Source organism: Ptychodera flava, chromosome 5 (genome assembly GCF_041260155.1).
Source record: "Ptychodera flava strain L36383 chromosome 5, AS_Pfla_20210202, whole genome shotgun sequence".
NCBI classification, from domain to species: Eukaryota; Metazoa; Hemichordata; class Enteropneusta; family Ptychoderidae; genus Ptychodera; species Ptychodera flava.
Window position 1 is genome coordinate 23,687,466 of NC_091932.1, and position 18,186 is coordinate 23,705,651.

Genomic DNA, 18,186 nt, shown 5'->3' on the forward strand with positions numbered 1-18,186 from the left:
TTTCGAAATCCATCTGATTCCGCAGCGCTGCACAGCAGAGTTTAAAACTACAGCTCGACAGCTTAAGTCTTCGCTGCAGCCTTACGCTGCAGGTTTGATTCTGAGCGAGAATTTACAGAACTTTTTGTGTGATGAAGGAAATTTATCGTCGTTAGTCGAATGACTTGATGCTTCCGACTCCTATGTCGCTTTCCCGAAGATTATAAGGTACTCATTTATTTAGTTTAACTTAGGTTGAGGTAAAGTTGTCTGGCTTATCGCCAACCAGGAACGCCAGTTACGACGCCCACATTGAGCCTTACAACTCGACTGGTATAGCGACCTTACTGAGCCATTAAAATAAAACGATCGGTGGTATCCCTATTCGATTACCGGGAATAGCTATAGTTTTAGCGAATTGAAATTCGTTGCACATGCCTTCTATGTTTTCATGTCTGGATTTATCGATCACCTTTTTCTAAAAATGTCACGAGAGCACGGCATCGATCACGACAAATCGGTCTGTATCGCGACGGGCATGTATAAACGGTACCATCCAGGAAAAAAGTTCCGGTTGATGACGTACAACAGGCGTAATATGGATTTTTTATATCTGTGCTGGATTAAATTGTCAATGATACAAATGCACAGAAAACACACATTTGCTGTGTTGGCAAGTTGAATACTGTATGGATTAGAACAAGAACGCAGTTGTATAAAGTTAATAAAAACATTATCAAAATTATCAAAGTTAATACAGCTGCCCGGCTACTGCAGTTTCACTGTCACTGCATACCAGACATAGCTCTGACTCTGAAGTTGTTGAAGAAACGTTTGGGTCAAATAACGGTCATGACAGTGAAACATACTTGTTCAGAAGTTCAAGCCAGAGAGCAATTTTTCTCATTCTCATTGTAAAATCACAAAAAAGTAAAAAGTTGAAAAGTAAAGACTCTAATCCAAATGAAAAAATGTGTGACTAAATTCAATTATTTTCTTACCAAATTTGTCAATATTAAACCCTACATCTCAGAGATTAAAACGTTTGTTCTATGGAATATTTTAACCTTCCAGTATTGTTAATTTTAAGCGTCTTCTACATATAAGTCATATATGTCTTGCACTTTTGAAAAATATATTTGGTAGGTCACTGTGATCGGTTTTTGACAATTTGGAAAATTTAGCCAGGAATTCACAATTTGCATATTCTCTCATGATTGTCATTTTGTGTGCTCGTCAACAGGTGCCACTGACCTGGCCAGAGTTGGATTAACCAAAATCGACTTAGACTGATCCAAAACGTTCACGGGCGCGTTTAAAAATGAATCAATGAATCCCTAATAAATGTGCGGCTTTATGATAATTGGGGCGAGAGGACTTTCCTGAGGGTAATGAGGGGGTATCTGAAAAAAATAAGATTTCAATCGCGATTCCTCCAGCCCTACCCCCGTTACATACATTTATCTGTGAATCCAGCCTAGCCTTGTCCGACAAAGATGAGATTTGCACAATAGAGACTGGACAGGTCAGTAATCTCTGGCGTCAGTTGCATGAACACAGAATAGCAGCACACATTTTTATCAAATTCATCCCGGAATGTTAATTTTATGAGAAACCTCATGCAATTCACTTGATAAGTATCAATTTAATTCAGGGTAGCTCTGAATACGCAGCGTTCATGTGGGCTGGGCATCGTTGAAGGGAGGGTCATCTCAGGTTATGCATACACTGCAATGTTGCGAGCGTGTCACGACGATAACTATTGTCAAGTAATAATGTGTGTCCGACCTAAAGCTGTTCAGCCGTGCGTTTTCAAAGCCTCGCCGCGCAGAGAGGTGCCATTCAGAAAAGTCGGCTTCTAACCTATACAACATTTTGACTGCCATTTGACAACTTCATCAAGTCTCACTGTACTATAACTCATCGAAGCATATTCTACAGAAATTTGTGCCAAAATGATCACCTTGCCGGTGCCTTAGCGAATGTTCCGTCTACGGTTACATCACATACCATCATATATTATTCAGATCAAGAATCGTCAACTCTCCGTCATTTGACTGACAAGTGATCATATTTGGCGATGTATTGAAATACGCCATTATGATAATGAAACTGTAAGTGTAAGTCAAGTATATCTTTAGGCAGGCTGTAAGCCGGAGATGGTGGCTCGGTCACAGGTAATGTCATTGCATTTTAGATTCACAAGACACAAGTTAAGTATTCTCTGCATGTAGCTGTACAGTTTCAGCATTCAAGACAGAAATGCATAATTTGTTTATTCTATATATAATAAACCGATCTTACCTTCGAGGTGGAGAAGGCCACGTTCCGTTTTCCACAAATGCGTCGAACATGTGCAGGATAGGCGCATGAGGTATGTACAGGCACTGTGCTGCGCAGCAAGGTCAATTCTACAATTATATGCGACCCTATAGCTGCAATATGTGTCAAGGTCGGTACAGTATACATACCTGTAACACTTTGACATCGGAAACTGGAACAACACAGATATACTCAGTCGAAACTATAGGACAAATTTTCAAAATGTTCACGGTTCAAGAGAAAATGGCATCGGCGCACCGATATCAATGTCCCAAATGTGTTACTGCTTGCTTTAGCGGAATTTTAGCGTAATATGAAATTTTTCATCTTGTGGTAATATTTTGTTATGAATAGAATACGACTCACTGTCTTGACTATGTTGATCAAACTATAATTTTACCAGAAGAAAGAGTACGAGTATACGATCGAGAAGATTAAACTCATCAGGTTGTCGCAAAATTTCAATGCCCTGCACAACACGTCAGAAGAAGCCGCCGCGCCTCTAACTGAAACGATAAGTACAACAAATCACTGACGAAATACACAAATTATACACATTATCCAGAAGATTCACACGCAAAGATTATGCAGTAGTATTCTACATTAAACAATTTGAATAGCTACAGACAGGCGACAGAGTCATAGGGGATAGGTAACAAAGTGTATAGGACTTATCAAACGTCTATAAATGCACAGATGTGGTATTGTTCATAGTTCTGTCCTGGGCTACCATGAATAGTGAATCAACATTTCAGTGAAATGTTCCAAAATTACATTTCTTGCACTCAAATGGACTTGTAACTACCCTAGTCTAATCAAGAACATTAGTATCAATTATCAAGTATACAGAAACACACAGATTTACCTAGTTTTGTATCAAAAAAAATTATGTATAGTTTATTTATAGACTGCCATGTAGAGTGAATCAACATTTCGGTTAAATTCAAAAATCAAATGTCTTGCACACACATGGACTTGTAACCACACTAGTCCAATCAAGTACCTTTATATCAATTACCAAAGTCCATAAATGCACCTCTATTGCTAGTTTTATATTTGAAAAAAACTTGTTCATAGTTCTCTCATAGACTACCACGAATAATGAATCAACATTTTCGATGAAATCCAAAAATCTAATTTATTGTACACGTTTTACTGCCGAGTTCAAGGAATGACATTAAATATACAATCAAACATATATAAATGTACAGATATAGCTTGTTTTTGAGGGGAGGAAATTATACACATTAGATTACCTGATAGACTTTATGTATTATTTTATGTAAACATTTGATACTATTGGGTGAAGAATATATATCAGCCACGTCTTGCATTCTTATAGTTGCACAAAATATGGTGACCCTGCTGCAAATTTATGAAATATCGTCCTTTCAATAGTGCTTGAGTGATAAATTGCGACCCTCCCTCCGAAAACGCCAGCTCTTCCCCTGTAAATTCCACCCTAACTTATATAAAAATTGAACCAATTGTTATGTAAATTAGCTGATACTGTTTCAGTTATTCCAGGGAAGAATACTGCAGTGATTGGTGAGGGTCAAGTTTTAGAATGTCGGACAGGGCGAGGATCGGATCACGTTTGAAACAGGAGGATAGGTATACCTAGGTATTAGGGTGCAATGTGTTAATAGGTGAATATTTGGGGTGTCACATTTTACAATTGATGAATGGGTCAAATTTTCGAATTTTAATTTCTAGAGGGTCCTATTTCACATTTCATTATTTTTAGCTTAAACCCCCTGTAAATAACAAATATTCCCTAAGCGACTATTACTGTTATAAGCTTGTAATTTTGGGGTTTTCGCTTAGTGACCAGTCTTAGGTATATCAATATTTTGAACACTTCATAATCTCAGTGAACTTTTGTGCGTGACATTATAATTATTTCCATTGTCAATTTACCTGGCGTTGAAAAAAGTCAGGCAATACGGTTCGCAATACGATAACGTACACCACGTTTTAGCGATTGTAACATTTTCTACTAGGGCGGGAAAGGGCAGAGTTCCATTCTTGTTTTCGTTTTATACACTAGAAAATATAGGATACCGCGACTGCTCGCATTTGCTATTGCATTTGCTATCTTATTTGCTATTCCATGAAATAATCACATGACTCCTCCAGAAAAGAGGGAATTTACGTCAACTGAGTGAGTGTTCGGTCGATACTAAGCGGACGCAATGCTACCAAGGGTGCTCTGTGTGCAACACACTGTTTGAAATGCCAAATAACTGCGGCTGTATACTTATATCTTCTATTTATCAAATTAAAATCACACTGTATAGTTCATTGTAGTTTATTATATTATAGCTTTGTCAATACCAGTGAATTTTGTGACGTCATATCCATACATTATTACTGATAATGTATTCCATTATTCAGCATTGCGGCCCCACAGCGAGCAAGTTTTTTTTGGAAAACGAAAAAAGGACTGCGCATTTAAAAGGAGGGGAAATATCGGATAAACCATGTAATACACAAAACTATAAATCTTGACAATGGTTCACAATATTGATAATAATGTCTTACTGTACGATTTATTACATTTTTTGAGTCCTCACGCACGCACTTGCCGTCTGTCTGGCTGGCGCTCAGCATGCAGTCCCCGTCCGATACGCTGGTTGTACTACTACGTTTGTTTACAACATGGTTCGCTTCGTTGCCGTATAGGTGAAACAGAACTCAGTACGTTTGCAAACTCCTAGACGATACTGGGTTTGACACATGGCATATTATGTATGTCAGTGGCCATGTAAACGATGCAAGCGTGAAAGGCTACTCGAACCAGCCGTAAACGGGCCAACAACGGCAGCTTGCTGTCATCAACCTTGACCGGAAGTGTCTACGGAAATTACTACGGAGCCATTCAAAGTCTCGGTCCAAGGTCAGCTACTACCAACAATCATGACGACCGTGGACTCTCCGTTGATCTAACATCTCGGCCACCTAATTCTGATGCACTGACTGTAATCGGAGACAACTTTCATTCATCGTTTTTTTCTCCATGTCTGTGATTTTACCTTGCCTTGTTCTCGATATCGCGACGGTACCGAAACCCTCTAGTAATGTTTGTCAACTGTACGTTTCAAGCACCCGTTTACGTCAAGTTCTGTCGTTCGCCGAAATAAAATAGCTCTTCTCAAGGAGCCATCGAAAATTAAATTTATAGACACAATTATTATTGAAATATAAATATTTGAATAACAATGTTGAACTCTGTTGATATCGTTTGCAATGAATGCTGTACTACTAGCGACATAATAATGATCGTATTGATCAGCTGATACCATGGCATGCAGCTCGCTGATCATACTGATGTCGATGCATGAACATTCCGTTTTCTTCATCTCTGGCATTTCACCGTGTCGATTTTTTGAATGGCATGATATTTAAAGGTGATGTTTCAAGTTTGATATAGACGGTAGGGATGCAGTTACTTTTCATTTCCTTCGAAAATACATCGTTTTTCAATTCAAAAAGTGCTGGTCATTTTTGTGCTGATGAACGTGCGTGCAGTGCACTGTGCAGTGCAGTGTGGAGTGCATGTAATATGTACAGAGTCAGGGCCGATCATGCTGGACGACGCTCACTGGCTTCAAACTCAGTTAAAATTTCCTTTTTTATTCGTTTTCTACATCTACAAATTCACTGGCATTTCCAAAACTATAAAATAATAGCAATAATGTATCCCCTTCTGGCCCATAATGGACTCAAGCAAACTTTGCACTCCATAATGTACTCGGCTTCGCCTCGTACATTATATCGTGCAAAGTTTGCTTTCGTCCATTATGAGCCGGGAGGGGGTGCATTATTGCTTAAATATATAGGATATTCACTGAACGCAAACCATAATCAAGCCATGATATTAAATTGTTCTCCTCCAATTCGAAATGAAAGTAAAAATGCAGTAACACACAGACAGTTTCGCATTATGCGAACCGATCCACTCAATTATATACAAAACTATTAAATACCATACATTTTTAAAAGTAAATTCTATCAAATCAAAATTAAAGCTACTCTTTTATGACCACAATATCTTCGTCATCTGCCGGGAAATATAACTCGCCGTTCAACTCCATGCAACATTCTCTTAAAAATTTCATAAAATCGTTAACAACTTCTGAAGGCGCAGTCTTTCTGAAGTCGTGTAGTTGAACAAGAAAATTCAACATCGAATTTCCGTCTTTCGATTCTTCTTCGAAACACTCGTCAGCTTTGAAACTCATCTTCCTGTACCGAGTCTTCATCTTTATATCCGAGATACGACGTTGTAAGGTATCTCGAAGAGTAGCTGACCCGAAGTTTGGTAACATAGGGTCGGGTATAATGTTACCCATGCGAAGGTAAATTTGTTCCCAGGCACCTGCAGATACATGCAAAAAGTGAAATCACCAAAGTGGCAATTATTCTTTAAAGGTACAGAGTACATTTTTTCGTAACCTCGAAAGAGATGGAATTTAAGTGATTTGTTAGTAGGTTTATCACACTTTCGAACACAATCAGAAAAAATTCAGTGATCTATCGTGAAAGACATTATTGTCCGTTGTAAATTGTAAAGTTCTTCAACAAAGGGTTTATCACACACCATATTGTCTTATGTTCCAGCGATTTTTGAAAGGGTAAGATATTAGTGTGATCAAAGAATGTTTCCTTCTTCCTTGATTTGTCTATCAGCTAGCTATTTAGAGCAGATGGATCTTACACGGGATAAAGAAAAGCCATAACTTTACACAATACAAAATAGTCAATTATATTACTCATCGAAAATGGGGACGGTTGGGGCACTGACCGTTCCGAACTTTGGTATCGTTCTTGGTGAGTTTTTACCTGAAAACACCTGGTGCAAATTATCATGAAACGACATCGAAGGGAAAAACGGTTACGATTGTATATTCTTAACTTTTCGGCAGTTTTTGAGGAGCGTGACTGTAAGATTTACCCGAGGTGTACGTATCAGGAATGCCGATACTTGCAAAGTAACTTTTAAAGACTTAATCATACCGACAACCAGCATAGTAAACAGCATCCCTCCCTTTTTCAGTTGACCATACAACTCTACGATGACGCGTTCAGGATCTGCAAGATGATACGCACTGTGTTGAAGATGGATAATATCAAATCCTTCTGGCTCTCTTTTCTTCAGATACTCTTCTATGGTGGTAGGATGGAAGTCAAAATTTGTGTTCTTCCAAAGACCCGCTTCCTGTTTCGACCTCACCAACGCTTTAAATTTTTGTACTTGATTCTCCGCAGGTTCGATTACTGTGTAAAGAATACTGCAGTATTTGCTGTTTAGTGTGTCAATAATCGGAATATCCAAGATTCCTGTTGAAGTATGAAAAGAACAGCAGTCAACAGATACCTTGTACAGCTATAAGATCTGGAGGAAAAAACATGTTCAACGGATCTTCTCTGCCGCTGCCGGGACAACAGAGACATCTGGTGTTCATAATCAATTTCAACGTTAAACTTTCCTTTCGAACTGATGGCAGGTTTAGCATATTGGATGAACTAACAATAAACATCGTTTGCAAATAATGTATTATGAAACATAAAGAACACTACGGCTGGTTACAAGCGTTACCAATATTGCAGTTGGAATACTTGCGACCGATTTCGCAGTGTTTTCCAAAATGTTGCAAATCAGGAAACGACAGAAGCAATTTCTCAATTTCGCAATTTCTCCCTGGCCTAATTGAGTGATTCGTGAAATAATTATCTTTGTATATGATAATTCTTCAGACAAGAAAAGTCTTAAAACTGTAATGAATCTTTGTTATCAAAAGCAAATCGTTACGGCGCTCATTCATTTGCAAAATTTTTATCTTACATCGTTCCGTACCTTCCACGTCTGAGCGATGGTGTATACGATTTTTGAGAGAGGGGAACAGACAGAGAGAACATTGTGTTACAATTCTATCATCCTTACCATCCGACGCTCCTACAGCAAGTACTCGAAGCGTAGAATCTGCCTCTCCACAGAACACAAAGCTCTCAAACGTATCCTTGACATCTTTCTCACGTTGATCGAGGTAAAAATCATATCCATAACGGCATATCGTCGTTATTCCTTCAAAGTACTCTTCAGGGAAGTGAACTAAAGCCTTCAAGTCCTGAGTCATTTTAAGCTTGAAATGAAACAAAAAGTGTGCAGGGAATGATAGTTAGGATCACGGCCCCTCTGGCAGAACCGTGTTAGGATGTAGCGTTCTTCTATATTTTGCTGTTGCCATGGTATTTTAAGGTTTTCTTTTCCTTTTTATATATATATGTGGTCATACTTGTCATTATTGTTGTTTTCTTTCCAACATATTTTTTGTATTTTAACCTCTGGTCTATGATGAGTTTATTTGAAAATAACGTTTAAGACCCACACATGCAAATTACCAGTAAATTTTCTGCAGTGACTTTGTGAACCATGTATAGACTGTCAATGGCAATTTTTGTCACTACAGTAAGACTTGACACGGTTGAGTAGAGAGCCGATGTCTGGCGGCACTCGCGGTCATGCTTTTAGCATTCGGTGGCGCTACGCTCGCGACCTCACTCTGTTTATGCGAGAGACTGTACCAATTATCTGACAAGAAAAGACACAAGGACTTAAGGTTCCAAGACAAGAAATTTGACCTTTTTAATCTAACAATTCTCTAACGGTTAATAAGCTCAGAACCCCTGTAAAGTATACATTTTCTGAAAGCCTAGATATACGGAACATTTTGGTAACCACAGTGTCTCCATTGTTTACATAACTATCACGTGACACGGTAATTTGCATAACCTTTCAAAAAACGGTTTTCCCTATGTTTGTCTCAATACTTCAAAATATCTGACTCAAACTTGCTGGAATGCAAGCTGTCACAACGCTCTTCCAAAGTGTGTCTCAGATTTTTACATCTTGCTTAGTATTTTTGGAGCACAATTTTAAAGAAATCAACTATGCTTAAATTCACTGCTCTGGAAGTTTTTCTGGCATAAAAACTGTTGTAGAAGGTTTAAAAAAATTCTGAGACACGCTTTTGAAGACCCCTCAGAAAGCTTGCACTCACACAAATTTCAGCCATATATCTCAAAGCATTGAAACAAAACATAGGGAAAACCGATTTTTGAAAGGTTATGCAAATTACCTGTCACGTGATAGTTATGTAAACAATGGTGACACTATGGTAACCAAACTGTTCCCCTATATGTAGGCTTTTCGAAAATATACAATTTACGGGGGTTCTGAGCTAATTAAATACTAGAGAACTGTTGGTTTAACATGGTCAATTTCTTGTCTTGGAACCTTAATCCCATGGGCTTCTGCATACAATGGCTAGGTCAAATCTTATTTTGTCCCTGGGTAGGTATTGGCCGTCCTGAAAATACTTTGGTTGATATCTTTCTTAGTTATCCTACAATGAGCTGACCTTGGTCAGAGATTTGCACAATTGATAGAGCGGATATGTGAGTGACCCCTGATATCAGTCGCAGCACATACCGTAGCAGCACATATTTTGATCAAATTCATCCCGGAATGTAAGGTTTTACGCAAAAGCTCATGAAATGCAGTTAATAAGTATTAATTTAGCACAGTGTAGCTCTGAACACGCAGCGTTTATTCGGGTTGGGCATCGTTGAAGCTAGGGTCATCTAAGGTCACGCATACACTGCAATGTAGCCAGCCAGTCACTGGAATGGCCCGATCTCCATCAATACAGTGTGACGACCTCTGTATAACCCTGCGTTTTCACAGCCTCGCACACAGTAATCTTGACTAGTGGTGTCATTCAGACTAAAGTCGGCCTTTTCCCTAGACAAAATTGTCACTTCATCTGGACGCACTGTACTGTAACTCAACGAGGCATATTCCGGTTCCTTGGCGAATACATACCACGATATATTATTCAGAATCGTCACACATATGGCAGTAATATTTACAACTATACGGTCATTTCACTGACAATTGATCACATTTGGTGATGTATTTAAACACGTCGATATGACGATTAAACTGTAATGTGTAAGTTTGAGTCAAGAGTATCTCAACTAATATGCAGGGTGTAAGTCGGAGATGGTGGCTCAGTCACAGGTCATGTCATTGCTTTCCTAGAATCACAAGACACAAGTGTTCTGTGAATGTAGCTGTGCTGCTTCAGCAAACAAGACAGAAAGGCATAATTTGTTATATGCTAACAATGATATCGATCTTACCTTCGAGGTGGAGAAGGCCAGGGGTCGTGTTTACAAATGCGTCGAGCATATTCAGGATATGCGCATGCGGTATGTACAGGCAGTGTGTTCCCTGACCAATTTTTGCCGCTGGCTGCGCTGCTCACGAAAAAAAGGTCAGGTATAGACTGTTGTAAGCATGGCTATCATTGGTCACGATTGGAACTAATTTGGGATAATGGGATAGTGAAATGATGTGATTTAATCTACAAATGTAATCTCATCTGCTTATCTTTTCACGTTACAAACTTGTTTTATGAGTAATTTGCAATATTGCAACAATCAGCTATAAGGCACCTAACACTTTGAGAAATTTGAAAAATTATATGAAAATCCAATATTCCCTAATTAGTTCCAATCGTGTTTATCATTGGTCAGTATTACGAGTGCAGTGATTGCGTTGAATTTATTTATAACTTGGAGCTACCTTCGAATTTAGATTCCGTATGCCCATGGAGTGATTTTACCTCCACAGTTTTCCCGAACCGAGCATCCTATGTCGACATAGGGTGAAAAACGGAAAATCATTTGTTTTTTAGTCATTGCCGTAGATGCGTAAGGAGAGACAAATAGCCTGTCGCCATTGTCACCAGGTCTTGTCTGAGAAAAAATCATAGACGATAATCGTCATTCACCTCTAAATTCCATCATAGAAGAACCGAGTCGGAAACTTACAAGTGCAAATAACTTCAAAGTTTGATGTTTCATCGTCGAATTTCTATGCTTGCAATTGTACAGATGCGCTGATCACCTGATCTTGTCAAGTGGCTGTGCTTATATATATGCAGTCAAAAATATGACTAAAATATTAGCCTATAGCAGGGGTGCTTTCGATTTTTGAAATTATGACATATGTGACATCATTATCGAAATCGAGGTTGTAAACAGAAATGGCTATTACGCTCATGTTTTCAGTCGACATGGCTGCCCTTGTATTACCCCTATTTGTAACAATCAACCCTATTTGTAACAATCAACCCTATTTGTAACAAAATTTAATTTTAAAAAAAACTTTGCCGTATATGTTGAAATATTAATAAAATATGCATATTTGTATGTTTGAGGGCAATTTTCTTTTTTTTTCCTTGTCAAAACTCATTTTTCCGAAACTGCTTTTGTTACAAATTGGGTTGATTGTTACAAATAGGGTTGACATGTGTCAACCCTATTTGTAACAATCAACCCTATTTGTAACAAAACCTAAATTTCAAAGAAACTTGGCCGTATTTGATGAAATCTTGATGAAATATACATATTAGTATGTTCGGGGGCAATTTTCTTTGTTTTCCTTGTTGAAACTCATTTTCCCGAAAATGCTCGTGAGATTAAATTTCGTTGTGCAGGTTCCTAGGGATAAGAGCCCTACTCGTAAGATATAATCAAGTCGTGCAGATACATGCCAAAGGTTTGTTTTGTCTCAATTTTCACCATTTTCGGTCAAAAATGTTAAAAATCTTGCTTTCTGACCGAAATCATACTAAACCTATATGGGGTTAACTTTTGTAACAATCAACCCTATTTGTAACAAAATTTAATTTTAAAAAAATTTTGCCGTATATGTTGAAATATTAATAAAATATGCATATTTGTATGTTTGAGGGCAATTTTCTTTTTTTTTTCCTTGTCAAAACTCATTTTTCCGAAACTGCTTTTGTTACAAATTGGGTTGATTGTTACAAATAGGGGTGACATGTGTCAACCCTATTTGTAACAATCAACCCTATTTGTAACAAAACCTAAATTTCAAAGAAACTTGGCCGTATTTGATGAAATCTTGATGAAATATACATATTAGTATGTTCGGGGGCAATTTTCTTTGTTTTTCTTGTTGAACACATTTTTCCGAAAATGCTCGTGAGATTAAATTTCGTTGTGCAGGTTCCTAGGGATAAGAGCCCTACTCGTAAGATATAATCAAGTCGTGCAGATACATGCCAAAGGTTTGTTTTGGGGCAATTTTCACCATTTTCGGTCAAAAATGTTAAAAATCTTGTTTTCTGACCGAAATCATACTAAACCTATATGGGGTTAACTTTTGTTACAAATTGGGTTGATTGTTACAAATAGGGTTGACGTGTCAACCCTATTTGTAACAATCAACCCTATTTGTAACAAAATTTAACCAACTTGAAACAAAACCTAATTTTCTACAAAACTTGGCCGTATTTGATGAAATCTTGATGAAATGTACATATTAGTATGTTTTGGGCAATTTTTATTTTTTCCTTGTCGAAACTCATTTTTTCCGAAAATGCTCGTTAGATTAACTTTCGTTGTGCAGCTTGCCTAGTATAAGAGGCCTACTCGTATGATATAATCGAGTTGTGCAGATAGGTTTGTTTTGGGGCAATTTTCACCAATTTCGGTCAAAAATGTTAAAAATCTTGTTTTCTGACCGAAATCATACTAAACCTATATGGGGTTAACTTTTGTTACAAATTGGGTTGATTGTTACAAATAGGGTTGACGTGTCAACCCTATTTGTAACAATCAACCCTATTTGTAACAAAATTTAACCAACTTGAAACAAAACCTAATTTTCTACAAAACTTGGCCGTATTTGATGAAATCTTGATGAAATGAACATATTAGTATGTTTTGGGCAATTTTTATTTTTTCCTTGTCGAAACTCATTTTTTCCGAAAATGCTCGTTAGATTAACTTTCGTTGTGCAGCTTGCCTAGTATAAGAGGCCTACTCGTATGATATAATCGAGTTGTGCAGATAGGTTTGTTTTGGGGCAATTTTCACCAATTTCGGTCAAAAAAGTTAAAAATCTTGTTTTCTGACCGAAATCATACTAAACCTATATTGGGTTAACTTTTGTTACAAATTGGGTTGATTGTTACAAATAGGGTTGACGTGTCAACCCTATTTGTAACAATCAACCCTATTTGTAACAATCAAGCCTATTTGTAACAAAATTTAACCAACTTGAAACAAAAAACCTAATTTTCTAAAAAACTTGGCCGTATTTGATGAAATCTTGATGAAATATACATATTAGTATGTTTTGGGGCAATTTTCTTTGTTTTCCTTGTCGAAACTTATTTTTTCCGAAAATGCTCGTCAGATTAACTTTCGTTGTGCAGGTTGCCTAGTATAAGAGGCCCACTCGTAAGATATAATCGAGTTGTGCGGATACATGCCAAAGGCTTTTTCGGGGCAATTTCCCAAATTTCGGTCGAAAATCTTAAAAATCTTGTTTTCTGACTGAATTCATACTAAACCTATATGGGGTTAACTTTTGTTACAAATAGGATTGACGTGTCAACCCTATTTGTAACAATCAACCCAATTTGTAACAAAAGTTAACCCCATATAGGTTTAGTATGATTTCGGTCAGAAAGCAAGATTTTTAACATTTTTGACCGAAATTGGTGAAAATTGCCCCAAAACAAACCTTTGGCATGTATCTGCACGACTTGATTATATCTTACGAGTAGGGCTCTTATCCCTAGGAACCTGCACAACGAAATTTAATCTCACGAGCATTTTCGGAAAAATGAGTTTCAACAAGGAAAACAAAGAAAATTGCCCCCGAACATACTAATATGTATATTTCATCAAGATTTCATCAAATACGGCCAAGTTTCTTTGAAATTTAGGTTTTGTTACAAATAGGGTTGATTGTTACAAATAGGGTTGACACATGTCACCCCTATTTGTAACAATCAACCCAATTTGTAACAAAAGCAGTTTCGGAAAAATGAGTTTTGACAAGGAAAAAAAAGAAAATTGCCCTCAAACATACAAATATGCATATTTTATTAATATTTCAACATATACGGCAAAGTTTTTTTGAAAATTAATTTTGTTACAAATAGGGTTGATTGTTACAAATAGGGGTAATACAGCCCTCAGTGTTGATGCATTTCTGCAGGCCGCAGCGTACTTAGCCGCGACGCCTGTCTACGGTACTGCTATTGTTATAGTTTCTCGGTAAATGTTTTTCTCAAACGTATGTTATATGTTATAGTTTAATGTACCTTACTGCAAGCACCCAAGTGTTCAATAGTGCGCCTGTACTATGGCATAGTGTTCTGAACAAATAATTTTTTTTTTTCAATTTCGTTGCAAATCAAGGTATTCTACGTTTAATATAGTAGAAGCAATTTAACCGACATCTTGCGACTAACATCTTCGCTAAAGATACTCACTAAAAATCAAATTTTACTCTCTGGATCTTTAACATTGCCGCCGGTTCTGATATTAGTACGGGCCGCTGTGTTGTCCGCCATCATACAATCATACCAATCAATCCCTAGGGCAATCATGACTGTTATTGTGCGAACTCGATCATGATCATGATTGGACAACCACGGTCATGATCGTGCAAATCGAACTCGCCCCTGGCCCACTTTCCATGAGCAGTGCAGTCAGTAGAAATGGGGCGAGGGACCAGACTGGGCAGTGCGCTGCGCAGTAAGGTAAACTCTAACACGATTGGAACTAATTAGGGATAATTGGATTTTCATATTTTTCAAATTTCTCAAAAGTGTTAGGTGCCTTATAGCTGATTGTTGCAATATTGCAAATTCCTCATAAAAACAAGTTTGTAACGTAAAAAGATAAGCAGATGAGATTACATTTGTAGATTAAATCGACATCATTTCACTATCCAATTATCCCAAATTAGTTCCAATCGTGTTCCCTATAATTACATGCGACCCTGTCCTTGTCAAGGACAGTAAATTGTCCATACCTGTAACAAGTGACATACGGAAACTAGAATACCACAGGCATACTCACTCCAAACTGCACGATTTTCGACAAGTTCGCGGTTGAAGAGTAAAACGACATTGGCGTACCGGTAGCAATGTCCCAAAGGTGTTATTCCTTGCTTTAGCCGATTTAGGGCGATGTGACTTAAGCTCATGGAAACCAAATTTTTCATCTTGTGGCATTAATTTGTTATGAATAGAATACGGCTCACTGTCTTTACTATGTTGACCAAACTATAAGTCTACCAAAGGAAACGGGACAAGTTCGAGAAGCTTAAACTGATCAGTTTGTCGTAAAACTCCAAGGCCCATGTGACAGAGGATTTTGAAAATGAACTCCACGGCCTAATTCCCTGAACTTCCGAGTAAGATTTCGCATTTACTGGGTTATATCACCAATATGCCGAGTTTTCCAGCCTTATTTGTCTCAAACGTTTGTATTCGTAGCGTCAGTGCAGCGAAGGTAAAGATCTAATTCTTCAAGTTTGTCACATTAAACTGGTTGAATTGAAATTTTATAAACAAGCCAAGGTTAGATAAAGTAAAATTAATATTAGTGTTTTCCACTCGCATTCTAATAGTGTGATAGTGTGATGGGTACCAGTTTATCTCTATATTTTGAAACAATTTCTGATTGTTAAAACAAGTGGACAGATATAGGCACATCAACCCTCAAGCTACACTTGTTTTATTACAGTCAAAAACTTTAGTAGAAAACATCCATAGTATCAGCATGGGCGACAGTAACACGACACAAAATTACACGACACGAGTGACTTCCATAGACTTAAGTGCACAACTCGCCAGAAAAAGCCGCCGCGCCTGTAAGTGAAACAACAAGCATAGAAAACAAATCGATTACTGCGACATAAAGAAGATAATACGTGCTTTCCCGGTCCGTAAATGTCCCTTTTACAAAGACTCAGGGAAGACCACATCAAACTTAAAATATGCAAATTAAAAGATATTAACTGAATAGCTCTCGTGTTTACAACAGGATCATTAATAGTAGTACGCTTCACAGAATGTTGGATATCTAGTAAATAGACTAGAAAATTTTAGCGTTTACTCAACACAACAACTTGACCTGCTAATGTGACCTCTGAATGGAAGGAATGACTTGTACAGATTTTGAGTTTGACAAAACTACAAACTTAGTTATCAAGCATTGAAATTGACTGCTGATGACTCGACATGTATTGACATTTATCAGACACTACTGGACGCATGAAATAATACAGTATAAGATTACTGCATACGTTTGACTGTTATGAAGTTGTGTAAAACAATTGTACCTTTGACCTGTCTCATTTTAAAACAACGAGCAAGGAGATGTTACGCAACATTTGCAGACCTCAGGATAATCACTAACCAAAACACAAGAACAAAGACAGACATTGTATATTCTGACAGCAGTTCAATTGAGCACTGACGCGGAGTGGCAGACAGACTACTGATAGTTAAGACTAGCCGTGTATACGGTCTACTGCCAGAGTAACTATCTCTGACGAAGATTTATTGTATTATGTTTTTCAATATTCCTGTCAATAAACCAAATTCATACCAATATAATCGACATCCGTGTGAGGCGTGTAATAAGAACAATCAGATATCTGTTATATCATTATATGTAGCAGGTTTCATCAACTTTCGCACAGTACTCTCAGAGTTAAATCACTAATTACAAAATTTTATTTAATATGTAAATGAGCTAATTATTAACTTGACACACCCGATGCTTCTCAGTACAATTAAATATTTATCAGATCAATATCTGTATCAAGTTTCATCAAATGTAATGCTGTAATTTTGGAGTAATATCACTAATTAGAAAGTTCATTAAATATGCAAATGTACCCTTAATTAACTTCACACTACTTAATGCTTTACACCACTGTGAGATATCAGTCGGATCAGTATTTTCAGCAGAATTCATCACATTTGGTGCAGTTATATCGGAGTTATATGACTAATTACAAAACTTCATAAAATATGCAAATGAGCTATTTATTAACTTGACACTGCCCAATGCTTCTAAGTATAATAAGATATATATCAGATCAATATTTGTTGCACGTATCATCAAGTTTGGTGCAGGAATTTCAGAGTTATGTCACTAATAACAAAAGTTCATTAAATATGCAAATGAGCAGATAATTGACATGACACTCACAGTATCATCGTAATGTTCTGGAATCGTCAACGGTGAAAGTTTCATGAAATTTTGTGCAGTATTTCTTGATATATGTCTACACTGTCATTACCGTCTCCATAGGGAAACCATTGTACGGAAAAAAATGATATTGCATAACTTCATTAATATGCAAGCCACACTAACCAAAATCTAATCAGTTCTTGCAAGTAGCATATGGTACCTGTGTACCAAATCTAACTTGAATCTGTTCAGGCGTGTTTGAGTATCGTGTAAACAGACAGACAGACACACACACACACACACCGGACAGACAGACAGACATCACTATGACATTAGCCCACGTGTGAACACGTGAGCTAAAACCACATTTAAAGTATGTAAATTCTCAGCATGTCTGTCTGTCTGTCGGTCTGCATGTATGTATGTACGTATGTATGAATGTATGTATGTATGTATGTATGTATGTATGTATCTATCTATCTATCTATCTATCTATCTATCTATCTATCTATCTATCTATCTATCTATCTATCTATCTATTACTTATCTGTTATTTATCTATCTATCTATCTATCTATCTATCTATCTATCTATCTATCTATCTATCTATCTATCTATCTATCTATCTATCTATGTTTGAGTGTGTGCATGTATGTATGTCTGTGTATCCATGCACACATGCACTCATTAATGATTTATGTGTCTTTGCCAAACATCCGGATTGATGGATACATGTAATTTAGATTGATTGGTGTGGTACGAGTACATACGTACTCAAGC

General features: G+C 37.2%; 1 protein-coding gene across 1 annotated transcript; it reads right to left on the reverse strand.

Moving 5' to 3' along the window:
* Positions 1-3,413: 3,413 nt before the first annotated feature.
* Positions 3,414-10,589, reverse strand: LOC139133318 (histamine N-methyltransferase-like). The gene is made up of 4 exons (XM_070699856.1): positions 10,510-10,589; positions 8,249-8,447; positions 7,321-7,644; positions 3,414-6,682 (listed from the first exon to the last, which is right to left on the reverse strand). Exons 2-4 carry the CDS (start codon positions 8,439-8,441, stop codon positions 6,333-6,335), a joined length of 867 nt encoding a protein of 288 aa, XP_070555957.1. The 5' UTR covers positions 8,442-8,447; positions 10,510-10,589; the 3' UTR covers positions 3,414-6,332.
* Between the last annotated feature and the right edge of the window lie 7,597 nt (positions 10,590-18,186).